The 15,608-nt window shown below is 39.7% G+C and overlaps 1 protein-coding gene across 1 annotated transcript in view; it reads left to right on the forward strand.

Moving 5' to 3' along the window:
- Nucleotides 1-15,608, forward strand: part of TMEM117 (transmembrane protein 117) — a 556,036-nt gene that overhangs the window by 101,915 nt on the left and 438,513 nt on the right. The window contains exon 3 of the mRNA XM_003252270.3: nucleotides 1,220-1,352. Coding sequence (XP_003252318.1) covers nucleotides 1,220-1,352 — 133 coding nt within the window. The remainder of the gene's footprint in view (nucleotides 1-1,219; nucleotides 1,353-15,608) is intronic.

Raw genomic sequence — 15,608 nt, forward strand, 5'->3', positions numbered from 1 at the left:
TCGAGACCATCTTGGCCAACACGGTGAAACCCCACCTCTACTAAAAATACAAAAAATTAGCCAGGCAAGGTGGCGTGTGCCTGTAATCCCAGCTACCTGGGAGGCTGAGGCAGGGGAATCACTTGAACCCGAGAGGCGGAAGTTGTGGTGAGCTGAGATCACGCCACTGCACTCCAGCCCAGTGACAGAGCAAGACCCCGTCTAAAAAAACAATAAATTTATTGTAAGATTCAGGTCTACTCTATTTTAATTGTAGTTCCTATATGCACATCATCTCCATTATTATTCTTAGGAAGGGAGGTAAGTATAATAGACACAGTTTATCTTGGGAGAAGCCAGGGTGACCTATGCTCACTTCTTTCTTACTCCCAAGGTTTTTCACCTTCCTCATCTTTCAGAGTACTGGTGCCATCATTTCTCTTTACCATAAATCAAAACATTTCTCTGGTCAAATTCTGATATTAGTAATTTTTACTTTAGTGTTCATCTTAATATATGTTTCTTCCTTAAAGTGTTTGCATCTTAACATTCTCTCTAACTTTAGCATTTGTCTTCATAAATGGAATTTTATCATCAGGGTGAAAATTATGTTTTGCTAGGAGCCACACCAAGCTTCATTAACACATACACTGTCACCTCTCATATGCACTTGTGTTTGTACTTGTACAGGGGCATGTGTGTTAAGAGTGAGGCTAAGCTGCATGTTTTATAACAGAGACTTAATTTTTTCTTTCAAGTTTTCATGTACCTTAAACAATTAGACCTTGTAAGTAAGATTGGCCTTTTTTTTTATCATCTGGCCAGTATTGGGAATGGATCTATAGAAAAAAAAGGGAAATGATATGGGATTCATGCAACTTCTTTACCATTTGCTATGAACCAAAATCATATTTGTAAAATAAAAAATAGCAGGTAAGTAGGGCTGTAATTCATCTTGTTTTCATGCTAGCATGATGAACTATCTCTGAACGCTAGATTCTTGGATTAGTACTATTTACTCTAGGATGATGTGATATGAGGATTGTCTTTGACTTTATTTATGATCATTTATTTACAAAAAAGCAAAAAGAACATTATATTGTGGCTTCACTCATAAGGCAGTCTTATGGCAAAGACTTCAGAATATAGTGAGACATTAAAAGATTCATTAAAATAAAGCAAAGATCCATGAATTTTGAGTTACAATGTACATTAATTTTTAATAATATTTGTATTTCAGGTCAGTTGCTCCGATTAAAAATGTTTCGAGAAGATCATGGGTCATGGATGACAATGTTCTTCAGCACAATTCTCTTTCTCTTCATATTTTCTCACATATACAACACCATTCTTCTAATGGATGGGAACATGGGGTAGGTTATCTTTCCCCTTTCTACTGTGGTGAGTGTTATGTTTGAAACTCATAAGAATTTAAGAGTTTTTTAGCTTGTAGTAGTCTAAGTCTGCTTTACAAATATTCTACCCTAAGAAGGAGTATTTTGTGTATTTTTCTTACCTAAGACATTAACATTTTTTTTTCCAGGAAGCATATAGTACATTACAATATTTAGATTTTGTTCTTTATCTTTTAGGACTTTTATATAGGGTGGTGGGGGGACAGGTACTAATTTCATTATACTGACAAGGGGGTATGAGAATCAGGAAATCTTATTGATTTGCATATGTTCAAATGATTCATAGAGTGGGGCCAAGATGAAGGTTTCCAGTTTGCAATTTCATTGGTCTGCAATGCCTGGCTAAATAAAAGTGTTTGGTACAGGAGGCATTTTCTTTAACTCTCTTGACAGTCCCGAGAGAGAGAGACCTTTGTTATAAATAGGTTGTTTTAAAAGCGGGCCACAGCTGGGCATGGTGGCTCATGCTTGTAATCCCAGCACTTTGGGAGGCTGAGGTGGGCGGATCACAAGGTCAGGAGATCGAGACCATCCTGGCCAACATGGTGAAACTCAATCTCTACTAAAAATATAAAAATTAGCTAGGCGTGGTGGTGCAGGCCTGTGGTCCCAGCTACTCGGGAGGCTGAGGCAGGAGAATTGCTTGAACCTGGGAAGCGGAGGTTGCAGTGAGCCGAGATCGTGCCACTGCACTCTAGCCTGGCAACAAAGCAAGACTCCGTCTCAAAAAAAAAAAAAAAAAAAAAAAAAAATAAAAAAAAATAAATAAATAAATAAATAAAGTGGGCCACCCTGTATTAACTCCTAGCTTGTGATACATACTTATCAAATCACTAAGGCATGAATATGTGCTAACAGGTAGTTGTATAATTTTTCTAACTTTCTTCACTTGTTTCTTTCATTATATAATGAAACACAAGGATTGGTCTTTCAGTATAATTTCCTCTTGGTTTGTTCTCAGTAAGTTTTTTTTGAGAAGGAATCTCGCTGTTGTCGGCCAGGGCTGGAGTGCGGTGACACAATCTCGGCTCACTCACTGCAACCTCTGCCTCCCGGGTTCCAGCAATTCTCCTGCCTCAGCCTCCCAAGTAGCTGAGATTATAGGCGCCTGCCACCATGCCCGGCTAATTTTTGTTATTTTTTAGTAGAGATGGGATTTCACCGTGTTGGTTCGGCTGGTCTCGAATTCCTCACCTCAGGTGATCCATCCGCTTTGGCCTCCCAAAGTGCTGGGATTACAGGCGTGAGCCACTGCGTCTGGCCTGCTCTCAGTAAGTTTTAAGGCCGGAATATAAGGAGATTGGCTTAGTATTAAAATTAGATTTGTGACAATAATGAACCACTTTAGGTATTTGTTATGTGTTGAAATAGTTACTGAGAAAGATTTTGATCTATTTTCCCCAATAGATCAGAAAGCTAGGTAATATCCTTTTCTTCTAAATGTAGGCTAGGCAGGATTATTGTCCAGTTCCATGGGAAACATGGAACTGTTTTGATGTTACATATAGATTTTGGCTACCATTGTTCAGTACTGAGAGGGAAGCTCATTTAGAATTTCATTGTTTTTCCCTCACCACTAAAGGAGATGAATAGCAAAGGGAAAAATACATTTCACCTGTTTTATATTTTAGTTTATACTAACAAGTGATGAATTCAAGAATGTGATTTTAGATAAAATGTTCAGGCTTTAGAAAGTTATTAAAATACTTTGTAATTATTTCTTGGACTTAGAATGATAGTTTTAATACCAGGTTGGTTTTGAAGGCTGTAACCTATGGCTAGTCAGAATATGTCTCAGCCTTGGAGCAGTGCCTGTAATACTAGAATGGGTAATCATTGGAGTTAGCTAACACAGCCAAAGGTTTCTCTGTGAGTTTGTACTCAAAGCACTGAGAGCAGAAGGAGAAGGAACCTCTGTGAAAACTACATTTTAAAAGCAATTGCTGGAAATAATACATGATATAATATATAAAATATATCTTCTGCTCAGAAGCTGACTTTTGATATAATTCTGTTTGTTTTTTTATCTAGAGCTAAAGAGGTCTGTGCTAACTGGAAATGATTATTCTGAGGAAGGGAGCAGATTTGAAAGCAATAAATTAAATGCAATAAATAATTCATTGTACTCTGTAAAGCACTCAATAGCTGGAAATAAAATGAGAGTTAATAGTTGTTGAGCATTTACACCAGGCATGAATTATCTCAATTAAATCTCGCAGTGACTCCATGGAATAGGAGTTACTACCTCCATTTTGCAGATCAAGAAACTGAGGACTAGAGACGTTTTGCCACTCTATTGTTTAAAGGAGAACACAGGTCTGATTGATGGTTGACCCTGTTACTCATTCACCATATGCCTATTAGCCTTTCTCTGTATTTTATTATTCAAGCTGAATTTGACAATTGAAAGAAGCAGGAGATATGCTTAGGAAATAAGAGAATAGTTAGCCTAGAATTTATGTGTAGCCTAACTAAAATTGAAAGTGGTCTTTTTTATTCTCAGACTAAATGCGGTCTTGCAGATTTTTAGGTAACTGTTGAACTCTTCACCATTATGCCTCATCTTCATAGGAAAAGCATCTTTTACTGAGAGGATATATTAAAGGTGCCACATTGTAGAAAAATTCAAAGCAAGGGACAAATGGTTTAGTTCTGCAGAAAAAATAAATCAAGGCTGAACATGGTGACTTATGCCTATAATCCCAGTGCTTTGGGAGGCTGAGGCAGCAGGATCACTTAAGGCCAGAAGTTTGAGACCAGTCTGGGCAACAGAGTGAGACTTTGTCTCTTACAAAAAATAAAAAACTTAGCTGGGGTGATGGCACACCTTGTAGTCCTAGCTACTTGGAAAGCTGAGGCAGGGGGATTGCTTGAGCTTGGGAGTTCAAGGTTACAGTGAGTTATGATTGTGTCACTGCACTCCAGCCTAGGTGAAACAACAAGACTCTGCCTCTAAAAAGAAAAATAAAAAATAAAAATTAAATCACCATTTATAAAAGATGTATTATTAACTTTTATGACACACATCATTTGATCAAGTGAGCACATTGAAATAGGAGTGTAAACTTGGAGGAAAATCAGTTCTTAGAGCAAGTGGATACAACTGTGCTATTGGGGTTGTCCTAGAAGACACCATGTTTTCTGAGGTATTGCTTCATCCCATGTAGCACAGGGAATGATGGAGCCAGAGAGTGCAGAAAGGACAGTGAGCACATAGACATCACAAGTAACTGGTTTTATGTCAGAAGATTCTTGGTAGTAGAGAGGAATTCAGGATTCTTTACACTGAATCTCATTTGCATTACACTGAATTTGTGGGGAGTCCAATGTGTCTTTGTTTATGGGTCTCTCTAGGAATACTGGCCTAGAATTATTTCCAAAAGGGTTTCAAGAACATCCTATGATGGCTAGATCTGTGTTAATGTATTTTAGGATTCCTTTCCAAACTGGAGGAGTTCAGGACTAGAATGAATGGTGAGTGGCTGTAGGATTTCCAAGGGGAAGAAGGAGTTTTCTTAGACTGGTCTGCATTTTGTGTGCATGTGTGCCAATTTTAGGAATGGTATAAATTTAATCTTAAACTGGGGTCTCATGATCTCTTACTATAGAGAAAAGAATCCCTAGGTTTATCTAGACCGGAACCTCAAGAGTTTTTAGCCCAGAGTTGCCTGGCTCCTGTTTTTCTCATTACAGTGGATTCCCCGAAGTATGCACTAACTTTTATGGCTTTAGATACCTCTGGGGAGCCAAGCTGAAAGGCAGTCAGATGGAGAGGGAAAGAGGTAAGTTAGCTGGCTGAGCTAAAAAGGATCAAGGCTCGGACAATCCATATTTGTAGCACCACAAGGAAAAACCTTGTCCCAAATTTGACTCTCTTTCTGCACCTGTTCCTTATACCACTAAAATGCTGCTTATTGTAACCTCCTTTATTCTTTTTTTTTTTTTTTTTTTTTTTTTGAGACGGAGTCTCACTCTGTTGCCCAGGCTGGAGTGCAGTGGCATAATCTCGGCTCACTGCAAGCTCTGCCTCCCAGGTTCATGCCATTCTCCTGCCTCAGCCTCCCGAGTAGCTGGGACTACAGGCGTCCGCCACCACGCCCGGCTAATTTTTTGTATTTTTAATAGAGACCGGGTTTCACCGTATTAGCCAGGATGGTCTCGATCTCCTGACCTCGTGATCCACCTGCCTCAGCCTTCCAAAGAGAACCTCCTTTATTCTTTAAGTCACCAAGATGTAACTAAACTCATCATTTTATAAATGTTGAGGGTTCTGCTGAGGAGAAGGTGCTGATCCTGGGCATAGTTTTGCATCTAGCCATTTTATGAGTAACTTCTTTTTTTTACAAGGTGGCAGACTAGGTAACCTGAAGCCTTGCCTACTACAAAATCTTTAGAACAGCTGGAAGAGACAATGCAGCTTGGTATACTCCTTTAAAATGCATAGCTGAGTTTACCCAAAGGTCAGGAAAAATCCCAGAGGACAAAAATGCAGAAGGATCTGAAAACTCAGGCAGTAAGACTAAGAACTGATTGATACTGAGATGCTCAGTGGAGGTGACTTAGGCACTTGAATTTTAACCTTTATGTAGGGACCAGAAACAAGGATTTGGCTCATATTAATTGAAAAATTGAAAATAGAAATTTCCACACAGATGGTCCCGCAATGGGCTACAGTGGGAGGGGGAGGTGAAATGGAAAACAAGTAACTGTTAGCAGCGCTGAATCCATCGGATCTGCAGCAAACTGGATTTTTGCCTTGTTAGAGGAAAGAATTCAGCCAAGGGACATAAGGCAGAGTGAGAGACTGAGACAAGTTATAGAGCAAGAGTGAGAGTTTATTAAAAAATTCTAGAGCAAGAATGAAAGAAAGTAAAGTACACGTGGAAGAGGGCCAAGCGGGCAACTTGAGAGATCCAAGTGCCCCATCTGACCTTTGACTTGGGTTTTTATACGTCGGAATGGTTCTGAGGTTTGCATTTCTTCTCCCCTGATTCTTCCTTGGAGTGGACTGTTTGCATGCTCAGTGGCCTGCCAGCACTTGGGAGGGGCTGCCTATGCAGTGTGTTCACTGAAGTTGTGTGCATACTCATTCAAGGCATTTTTCCCTTAGCAGTCAAGTGTTCCCAGAGGAAGGTCATATACTAGTTAAACTCCACCATTTTGTCTGTTACTGCACATGCTTGAGCCCACTAGCCTAACTTCTGAGATCTTGTCAGGAAGCTGCTGATCACCAAGAGTTTGCTCTCTGTTGGGAGACTGCCTTTCTCTGGCACTGGCTGTGACCAATTATTATTTTGGAGAGACTGTTTAACAACTGCTATCACCTGATGGTAGCCTGACATTCCTGAGGAGGGCCCTCTCCTGCCCTGCTCATGTCTGCCTAGCTACCTACTCCAACAAAACCACTTAGCACAGGCAAGCATCAAGGAAGCTTGTACTTAAAACTGGGCTCTGGGGGAAAAATATCTCCCAGGGAACTGCTACCATAGGTGCAGTTTTGTGATTTTAATATACAGTTTCCTTTGGATTTTAGAACCTCAAAACATCCCCAGCTATTCTCTTCTCCCAGTTTCAGGTTCTTACTTTTCTCTGGACACCCCTCCCTAAATAACTTGAATTCCTCTGTTTTATTATGTAGAGCAATTTAGTTTCCTTTTGCCTCAACTTCTATCCACTTTGATTTATCAAGGGCTTTTCTTTTAGTGAAAAAAATAATATTAATGCATTTTCCAATCAAAGGAACCAATACTCTGATTTGCTGCTTTCTCAGAATATGAAAGTGTCGACCTAAAAGGAAGAAACTGAGGCAAAATTAATATAAGTAGAGTTTGTTTAGGCCAATCTTGAGGACTGCAACCCAGAATCATAGATTCAAATGGCCCTAAATATATGCTTCAATTAACAGCAGTTATAAGTGTTTTGTTAAAGGAAAAGAGGCAGATTTTGAGCTGTTTACCAAGAATTTACATTAAAACAACACAAGCTGTTGATTGGCTATACAGCTGGTCAGGAACAAAATGACTTTAAACAATTGCCCCCAGGCATGGGTGATGGGTGTGGTGGAGGCTGGGGGTGGGGTCTTGTGGGGTTGGGGTAACGACTGAAGTTTCATACTCATGTCTTTCTGGGCCTGAGTACCTCACACAGCTCAGACTGCTCTGAACTATTTTTTTTTCTCAAAAAATAAAAAAAGTGTATTTTTGTTAAACAGTCTCTCCAAAATAATAATTGGTCACAGCCAGTGCCAGGGAAAGGCAGTCTCCCATTAGATAGCAAATTCCTGGTGATTAGCAGCTTCCCGATAAGATCTCAGAAGTTGGGCTAGTGGGCTCAAGCATGTGCGCTAACAGACAAAATTTTTTTTCTCAAAAGAAATATTTTCCTCAGTATTTAGGCTTTGTTTGTTTTAGAAGTAACAATTGTCCTTATTTTTGTAAATTCTACTATCAGTTGAATGATCTCTTGTGGAACAAAGGGAAGATGGTGGGAGGGGCCAAGATGGCCAAATAGAAACAGCTCGGGTCTGCAGCTCCCAGGGAGACCAACACAGAAGGCAGGTGGTTTCTGCATTTGCAGCTGAGGTGCCCAGTTCATCCTACTGAGACTGGCTAGGCAGTGGGCGCGCCCCACAGAGAGTGAGCAGAAGCAGGGTGGGGCATTGCTTCACCCAGGAAGTGCATGGAGCCTGGGGCGGGGGGGGGTCCTCCCTCCCCCAGCCAAGGGAAGTGGCGGGGGACTGTGCTACCCACCAGGGTTACTATGCTTTTCCCATGGATTTTTGCAATCCATGAATCAAGAGATTCCCTTGTGAGCCTACACCACCAGGGCCCTGGGTCTCAAGCACAAAACTGGGTGGCTGTTCAGGCAGGCACTGAGCTGCAGGAGTTTTTTACATACTCCAGCGACACTTGGAACTCCAGTGAGATGCAAGCATCCACTTCTTTGGAAAGGGGGCTTAAGCCAGGGAGCCAAGTGGTCTTGCGCAGTGGCTTCCACTCCTATAGAGCCCAGTAAGCTAAGAACCACTGGCTTGAAATCCCCATTACCAGCACAGCAGTCTGGAATCTGCCTGGGATGACCAAGTTGCTGTGGGAGGCGAAGCTGCCATTACTGTGGCTTTAGTAGGCGGTTTGGGAGGTTTGGACTGGGCAGCATTCCCCACAGTGCAGCAAAACAGCTGTGACCAGACTGCTTCTCTAGATCCTTCCTCGGCAGGCAGGGCCTCCATGTAGAAAGTCCACCAGCTCCAGTTAGGGGCTTACAGACTGAACTCTCATCTCCCTGGGACAGAGCACCTGTGGGGAGGGTTGGCCGTGGGCTCAGGTTCAGCGGGCTTAATCTTTCTTGCCTGCCAGCTCTGAAGAGATTGGCTGATCCTGATGAGGGTGATTCCCTGAGCACAGCACACCAGCTCTGCTAAGGGACAGACTGCCTCCTCAAGAGGGTCCCTGACCCCATGCCTCCTGTCTGAGTGAGACCTCCAAACAGGGGTCGGCAGACACCTGATGCAGGAGAGCTCTGGCTGACATCAGGTTGGTACCCCTCTGGGATGAACCTTTCAGAGGACGGAGCAGGCCGCAATCTTTGCTGTTCTGCAGCCTCCACTGGTGATAACCCAGGTGAACAAGGTCTGCAGTGGACCCCCAGCAAACTGCAGCAGACCTGCAGAAGAGGGGCCTGACTGTTAGAAGAAAAACAAACAGAAAGCAACAATAACAACAACAACATCAACAAAAAAGACCCCACAAAAACCCCATCCAAAGGTCATCAGCCTCAAAGATCAAAGGTAGATAAATCCAGAAAAATGAAGAAAAACCAATGCAAAAATGCTGAAAATCCCAGAAGCCAGAATGCCTCTTTTCCTCCAAATGATCACAGTATCTCTCCAGCAACAGCCCAGAACAGGGCTGAAGCTGCGATGGATGAACTGACAGAAGTAGGCTTTAGAGAGTGGGTTATAACTGATTTCACTGAGCCGAAGGATTATGTTCTAACCCAATTCAAAGAAGCTAAGATCCATGATAAAAGATTACAGGAGCTGTTAACTAGAATAAACAGTCTGTAGAGGAACTTAAATGACCTGATGGGGCTGAAAAACACAGCAAGAGAACTTTGTGATGCAGACACAAGTATCAATAGCTGAATTGACCAAACAGAAGAGAGAATATCAGAGCTTGAAGACTGTCTTGCTGAAATAAGGCAGGCAGACAAGATTGGAGAATAAAGAATGTGAAAAGGAATGAACAAAACCTCCAAGAATTATGGGACTATGTAAAAAGATGGAACTTACAACTGATCGAAGTACCTGAAAGAGAAGGAGAAAATGGAACTAAGTGGAAAAACACAATTCAGGATATCATCCAGGAGAACTTCGCCAGTCTAGTAAGACAGACCAGTATTCAAATTCAGGAAATCCAGAGAACCCCAATAAGATACTCCATGAAAAGATCTACTCCAAGACACATAATCACCAGATTCTCCAAAGTTGAAATGAAGAAAAAAATGCTAAGAGCAGCAAGAAAAAAAAGACAGGTCACCTACAAAGGGAAGCCCATCAGACTAACAGCAGACCCCTAAGCAGAAACCCTGCAAGCAGAAGAGACTGGGGGCCAATATTAAACATTCTTAAAGAAAAGAAATTCCAACCCAGAATTTCATATCCAGCCAAACTGAGCTTCAAAAGCGAAGGAGAAATAAAATCTTTTTCAGATAAACAAATGCTGAGAGATTTTGTCATCACCAGGCCTGTCTTGCATATTTAGTGCTTCCTGAAGGAAGCACTAAATATGGATAGGAAAAACCATTACCAGCCACTACAAAAACACACTGAAGTACACAGACCAATGACACTGTGAAGTAACTACATTAACAAGTCTGCAAAATTAACCAGCCACCATCATGATGACAGGATCAAATTCATACGTAATATTAACCTGAAATGTAAATAGGCTAAATGCCCCATTAAAAGACACAGAATGCAAGCTGGATACAAAGACAAGACCCATCGGTGTACTGTCTTCAAGAGACACATCTCATGTGCAAAGACACACATAGACTCAAAATAAGGGGATGGAGGAAAATTTACCAAGCAAATGGAAAGCAGAAAAAAGCAGGAGTTGCAATCTTAGCTTCTGAGAAAATAGACTTTAAAGCAATGAAAGTCAAAAAAGACAAAAAAGGGCATTACATAATGTTAAAGGGTTCAATTCAACAAGAAGAGCTAACTGTCCTAAATATATATGCACCCAATACAGGAGCACCCCAGATTAATAAAACAAGTTCTTAGAGACCTACAGAGACTTAGACCCCCACACAATAATAGTGGGAGACTTTAATACCCCACTGTCAGTATTAGACAGATCATTGAGACAGAAAATTAAAAAATATATTCAGGACTTGAACTCAGCTCTAGACCAGGTGGAACTGATAGATATCTACAGAACTGCCCACCCCAAAACAACAGAATATACTTTTTTTTCAGCACCACATGGCACTTACTCTAAAATTGATCAAATAACTGGAAGTAAAACACTCCTCAGTGAATGCAAAAGAACTGAAATCATAACAAAAGTCTCTCAGACCACAGCGAAATCAAATTGGAACTCAAGATTTAAAAGCCCACTCAAAACCACACAACTACATGGAAATTGAACAACCTGCTCCTGAATGACTCCTGGGTAAATAATGAAATTAAGGCAGAAATCAAGAAGTTCTTTGAAACCAAAAAGAGCAAAGAAACAATGTATCAGAATTTCTGGGATGCAGCTGAAGCGGTATTAAGAGAAATGTATAGCACTAAATGCCCACATGAAAAAGCTAGAAAGATCTCAAATTGACACCCTAACATCACAACTAAAAGAACTAGAGAACCAAGAGGAAACAAATCTCATAGTTAGCAGAAGACAGGAAATAAACAAGCTCAGAGTGGAACTGAAGGAGATAGAGACATGGAAAACCCTTCAAAAAATCAATGAATCCAGGAGCTGGTTTTTTGAAAAAAATCAATAAAGTAGATTGCTAGCAAGACTAATGAAGAAGAGAAGACTCAAATAAACACAATCAGAAATGATAAGGCGGATACCACCACTGACCCCACAGAAATACAGACAACCATCAGAGAATACTATAAGCAACTCTATGCACATAAACTGGAAAATCTAGAAGAAATGGATAAATTCCTGGACCCGTAAACCCTCCTAAGACTGAACCTGGAAGAAATTGAATCCCTGAATAGACCAATAATAAGTTCTGAAATTGAGGGAGTAATAAATAGCCTACCAACCAAAAAAAGCCCAGGTCCAGAATTCTACCAGAGGTACAAAGAGGAGCTGATACCATTTCTTCTGAAGCTATTCCAAACAATTGAAAAGGAGGGAATCCTCCGTAACTCATTTTATGAGGCCAGCATCATCCTGATACAAAAACCTGGCAGAGATACAGCAAAAAAAGAAAACTTCAGGCCAGTATCCCTGATGAACAGTCATGCAAAAATCCTGAATAAAATATTGGCAGCAGACTGAATCCAGCAGCACATCAGAAAGCTTATCCACCACGATCAAGTTGGCTTTGTCCCCAGGGTGCGGGCTGGTTCAACGTAACGCAAATCAGTAATGCAATTCACCACATAAGCAGAACTAAAGACAAAAACCACATAATTAACTCAATAGACACAGAAAAGGCTTTTGATAAAATTCAACACCCCTTCATGTTAAAAACTCAATAAACTAGGTATTGAAGGAACATACCTCAAAATAATAGCCATTTATGACAAAAAACAGTCAATAACTTATCAATAACATGCTGAATGGGCAAAAACTGGAGGCATTGCACTTGAAAACTGGCACAAAACAAGGATGCCCTGTCTCACTACTCCTGTTCAACATGGTGTTGGAAGTTCTGGCTAAGGCAATCAAGCAAGAGAAAGAAATAAAGGGTATTCAAGTAAGAAGAGAGGAAGTCAATTTGTCTTTGTTTGCAGATGACATTATCCTATATCTAGAAACCCTATCATCTCAGCCCAAAAGCTTCTTAAGCTGATAAAAAACTTTAGTGAAGTATCAGGATACAAAGTTAATATGCAAAAATCACAAGCATTCCCATACATCTACAGCAGACAAGCAGAAACCCAAATCATGAATGAACTCGCATTCACAATTGCCACAAATAGAATAAAATATCTTGGAGTACAGCTAACAAGGGAAGTGAAGGACCTCTTTAAGGAGAACTGCAGACTGGTCAAGGAAATCAGAAAGGACACAGGCAGATGGAAAAACATTCCATGGTCATGGATAGGAAGAATCAATATCATGAAAATGGCCATACTGCCCAAAGGAATTTATAGATTTAATGCTATTCCCATTAAACTACCATTGATATTCTTCACATAATTAGAAAAATCTATTTTAAAATTCATATGGAACCAAAAAAAACTCGCATAGCTAAGACAGTTGTAAGCAAGAAGAACAAAGCTGGAGGTATCACACTGTGATGCCTTTAAACTTACTACAAGGCCACAGTAATCAAAATAGCATGGTACTGGTACAGAAATAGGCACATAGACCATTGGAACAGAATAGAGAACTCAGAAATAAACTCGCACATCTACAACCATCTGATCTTCAACAAACATGACAAAAACAAGCAATGGGGAAAGGATTTCCTATTTAATAAATGGTGCTGGGAGAACTTGCTAGCTATATGTGGAAAATTGAAACTGGATGTCTTCCTTACACCTTATACAAAAATTATCTCAAGATGGATTAAAGCCTTAAATGTAAAACCCAAAACTATAAAAACCCTAGAAGACAATCTAGGCAGTACTATTCAGGATATAGGCATGGGAAAAGGCTTTATGATGAAATTGCCGAAAGCAATTGCAACAAAAGCAAAAATTGACAAATGGCATCTAATTAAACTAAAGAGCTTCTGCACAGTGAATGAAACTATCATCAGAGTGAACAGACAACATATGGAATGAGAGAAAATCTTTGCCATCTATCCATCTGACCAAGGTCTAATATCCAGAATCTATAAGGAACTTAAGCAAATTTACAAGGTAAAAACAAACAACACTGTTAAAAAGTGGGCAAAGGATATAAACAGACACTTCTCAAAAAAAAAAAAAAAAAAAAAAAAAGACATACATGCAACCAGCAAACACATGAAAAAGAGCTCAATGTTACTGATCATTAGAGGAATGCAAATCAAAACCACAATGAGATACCATCTCATTCCAGTCAGAATGGCAGTTATTAAAAAGTCAGGAAACAACAGATGCTGGTGAGGTTGTAGAGAAATAGAAACAGTTTTACACTGTTGGTAATGTAAATTAGTTCAACCATTGTGGAAGACAGTGTGGTGATTCCTCAAAGATTTAGAACCAGAAATACCATTTGACCCAGCAATCCCATTACTGGATATATACCCAAAGGAATTATAAATCATTCTGTTATAAAGGCACATGCACAGCTATGTTCATTGCAGCACTATTCACCATAGCAAAGACATGAAATCAACCCAAATACCCATCAGTGATAGAATGGATAAAGAAAATGTGGTACATACACACCATGGAATAGTATGCAGACATAAAAAGGAACGAGATCATGTCCTTTGTAGGGACATGGATGAAGATGGAAGCCATCATCCTCAGCAAACTAATGCAGGAACAGAAAACCAAACATTGCATATTCTCACTTATAAGTGGGAGTTGAACACATGGACACACAGGGAGGGGAACAACAGACAACTGGGGCCTGTTGGGGAAGAGTGGGAGTGGGAGAGCATTAGGGAAAAGAGCTGATGCACGCTGGGCTTAATACCTAGCTGATGGGTTGATAGGTGCAGCAAACCACCATGGCATACATTTACCTATGAAACAAACCTACTCATCCTGCACATGTACCCTGGAACTTAAAAAAAGAAAAGACAATACAAAAGGGAAGATATTCAAAGAAAAAGGGGCTAGGCAATCAACTATATTAAAATGAGAATTATATAGTAATCACAGTTGAACTTCTGCAGTGACTATACAGTATACTGCATTGTTTATATATAGGAATGAAGCCTTGAGAAAATGAGACATCAATAGAAGAGAAAACTATTTTCTTCCATAGTAATGGGATTTGACTTGATTAAAAATTATTCCAAATACATTTTCTAATTTCCTCTCTTTTCAACTATGTACCCTGAACCAGTCTATTTAGAAATTATCTATTTGGTATTAATAAAGAGAGGCGTGCTCCCAAGTTCAGGTCAAAATCTTTACTGACTAGAAACTGAAAAGGTCACCCAGGGCTGGGAAGGATTTTTCAGTTTTGGGTACTTCAAACACTTTTTGAAGTTGTCTTTCTGAATAATTTCTTAGTAATGTAATTTTTATAGCATCCATAGTATAAAGCCCTAATTTAGGAAAGGCTTGCTTGGTCTTTTCAAATATTCGTGTTCCCCAAAGGATGATAATGTATAATGTACAAGGAAGGAAGTGGTGGGGGAAACAGTGCTAGCACACTATGACTTTGATCAGAATATTCTGAAAAGAGCCACTTGATGGCAGCAAAAGGCATGTTTTCAGCACTGATTGTCTCATTAATGAATCACAGGAAAAGAAGGGAATCTTCCCCCTTCTGAATTTCTGAAACCTGGTGTTGAAATATTCTCCTGCTGTGTCGTTAATGGGCTTTTTGAGTAAATCTACGTAGTGAACTCTATAATATGCACTTATTTTATGATGTTCTTGGCCCCTTTTACTTTATGTTCCAAAACAAGTTTAAATAACAGTATGTATAGATACTTATATGCTTGCATATGCATCTATATGTTTATAGACTTATTTTAATATTAGAATAATAAATACTGTGTTTAGCCCTGAGGGAATTAGACATTTGACTCACTGGTAAAAATCCTTCTGTGAACTGGCATGTTTCCAAAGAGTGCATACTATTTAGGGCAGAATATGAAGAAGCTGATTTTTTTAGTGTTAATCAAAACGAAAAGTTCCATTTTTCCTGATACAAAGCCTTTTCCAGATAATAAATTACCAATATTAATACATCACTATGTGTTAAGTATTTCAGAGAGAGAAATTGAGAAATAAGATAAAGTGATGCAGGCAATTTTGAAAATAAATGTTACTATTCACATTCAGGATCTGAACAATGTGAAGGTGTAAGTTAGGTGGTGATTGTAATGAGAATGGAATAGACTCTGTCTCTC

Source organism: Nomascus leucogenys, chromosome 11 (genome assembly GCF_006542625.1).
Source record: "Nomascus leucogenys isolate Asia chromosome 11, Asia_NLE_v1, whole genome shotgun sequence".
Classification (NCBI taxonomy): domain Eukaryota; kingdom Metazoa; phylum Chordata; class Mammalia; order Primates; family Hylobatidae; genus Nomascus; species Nomascus leucogenys.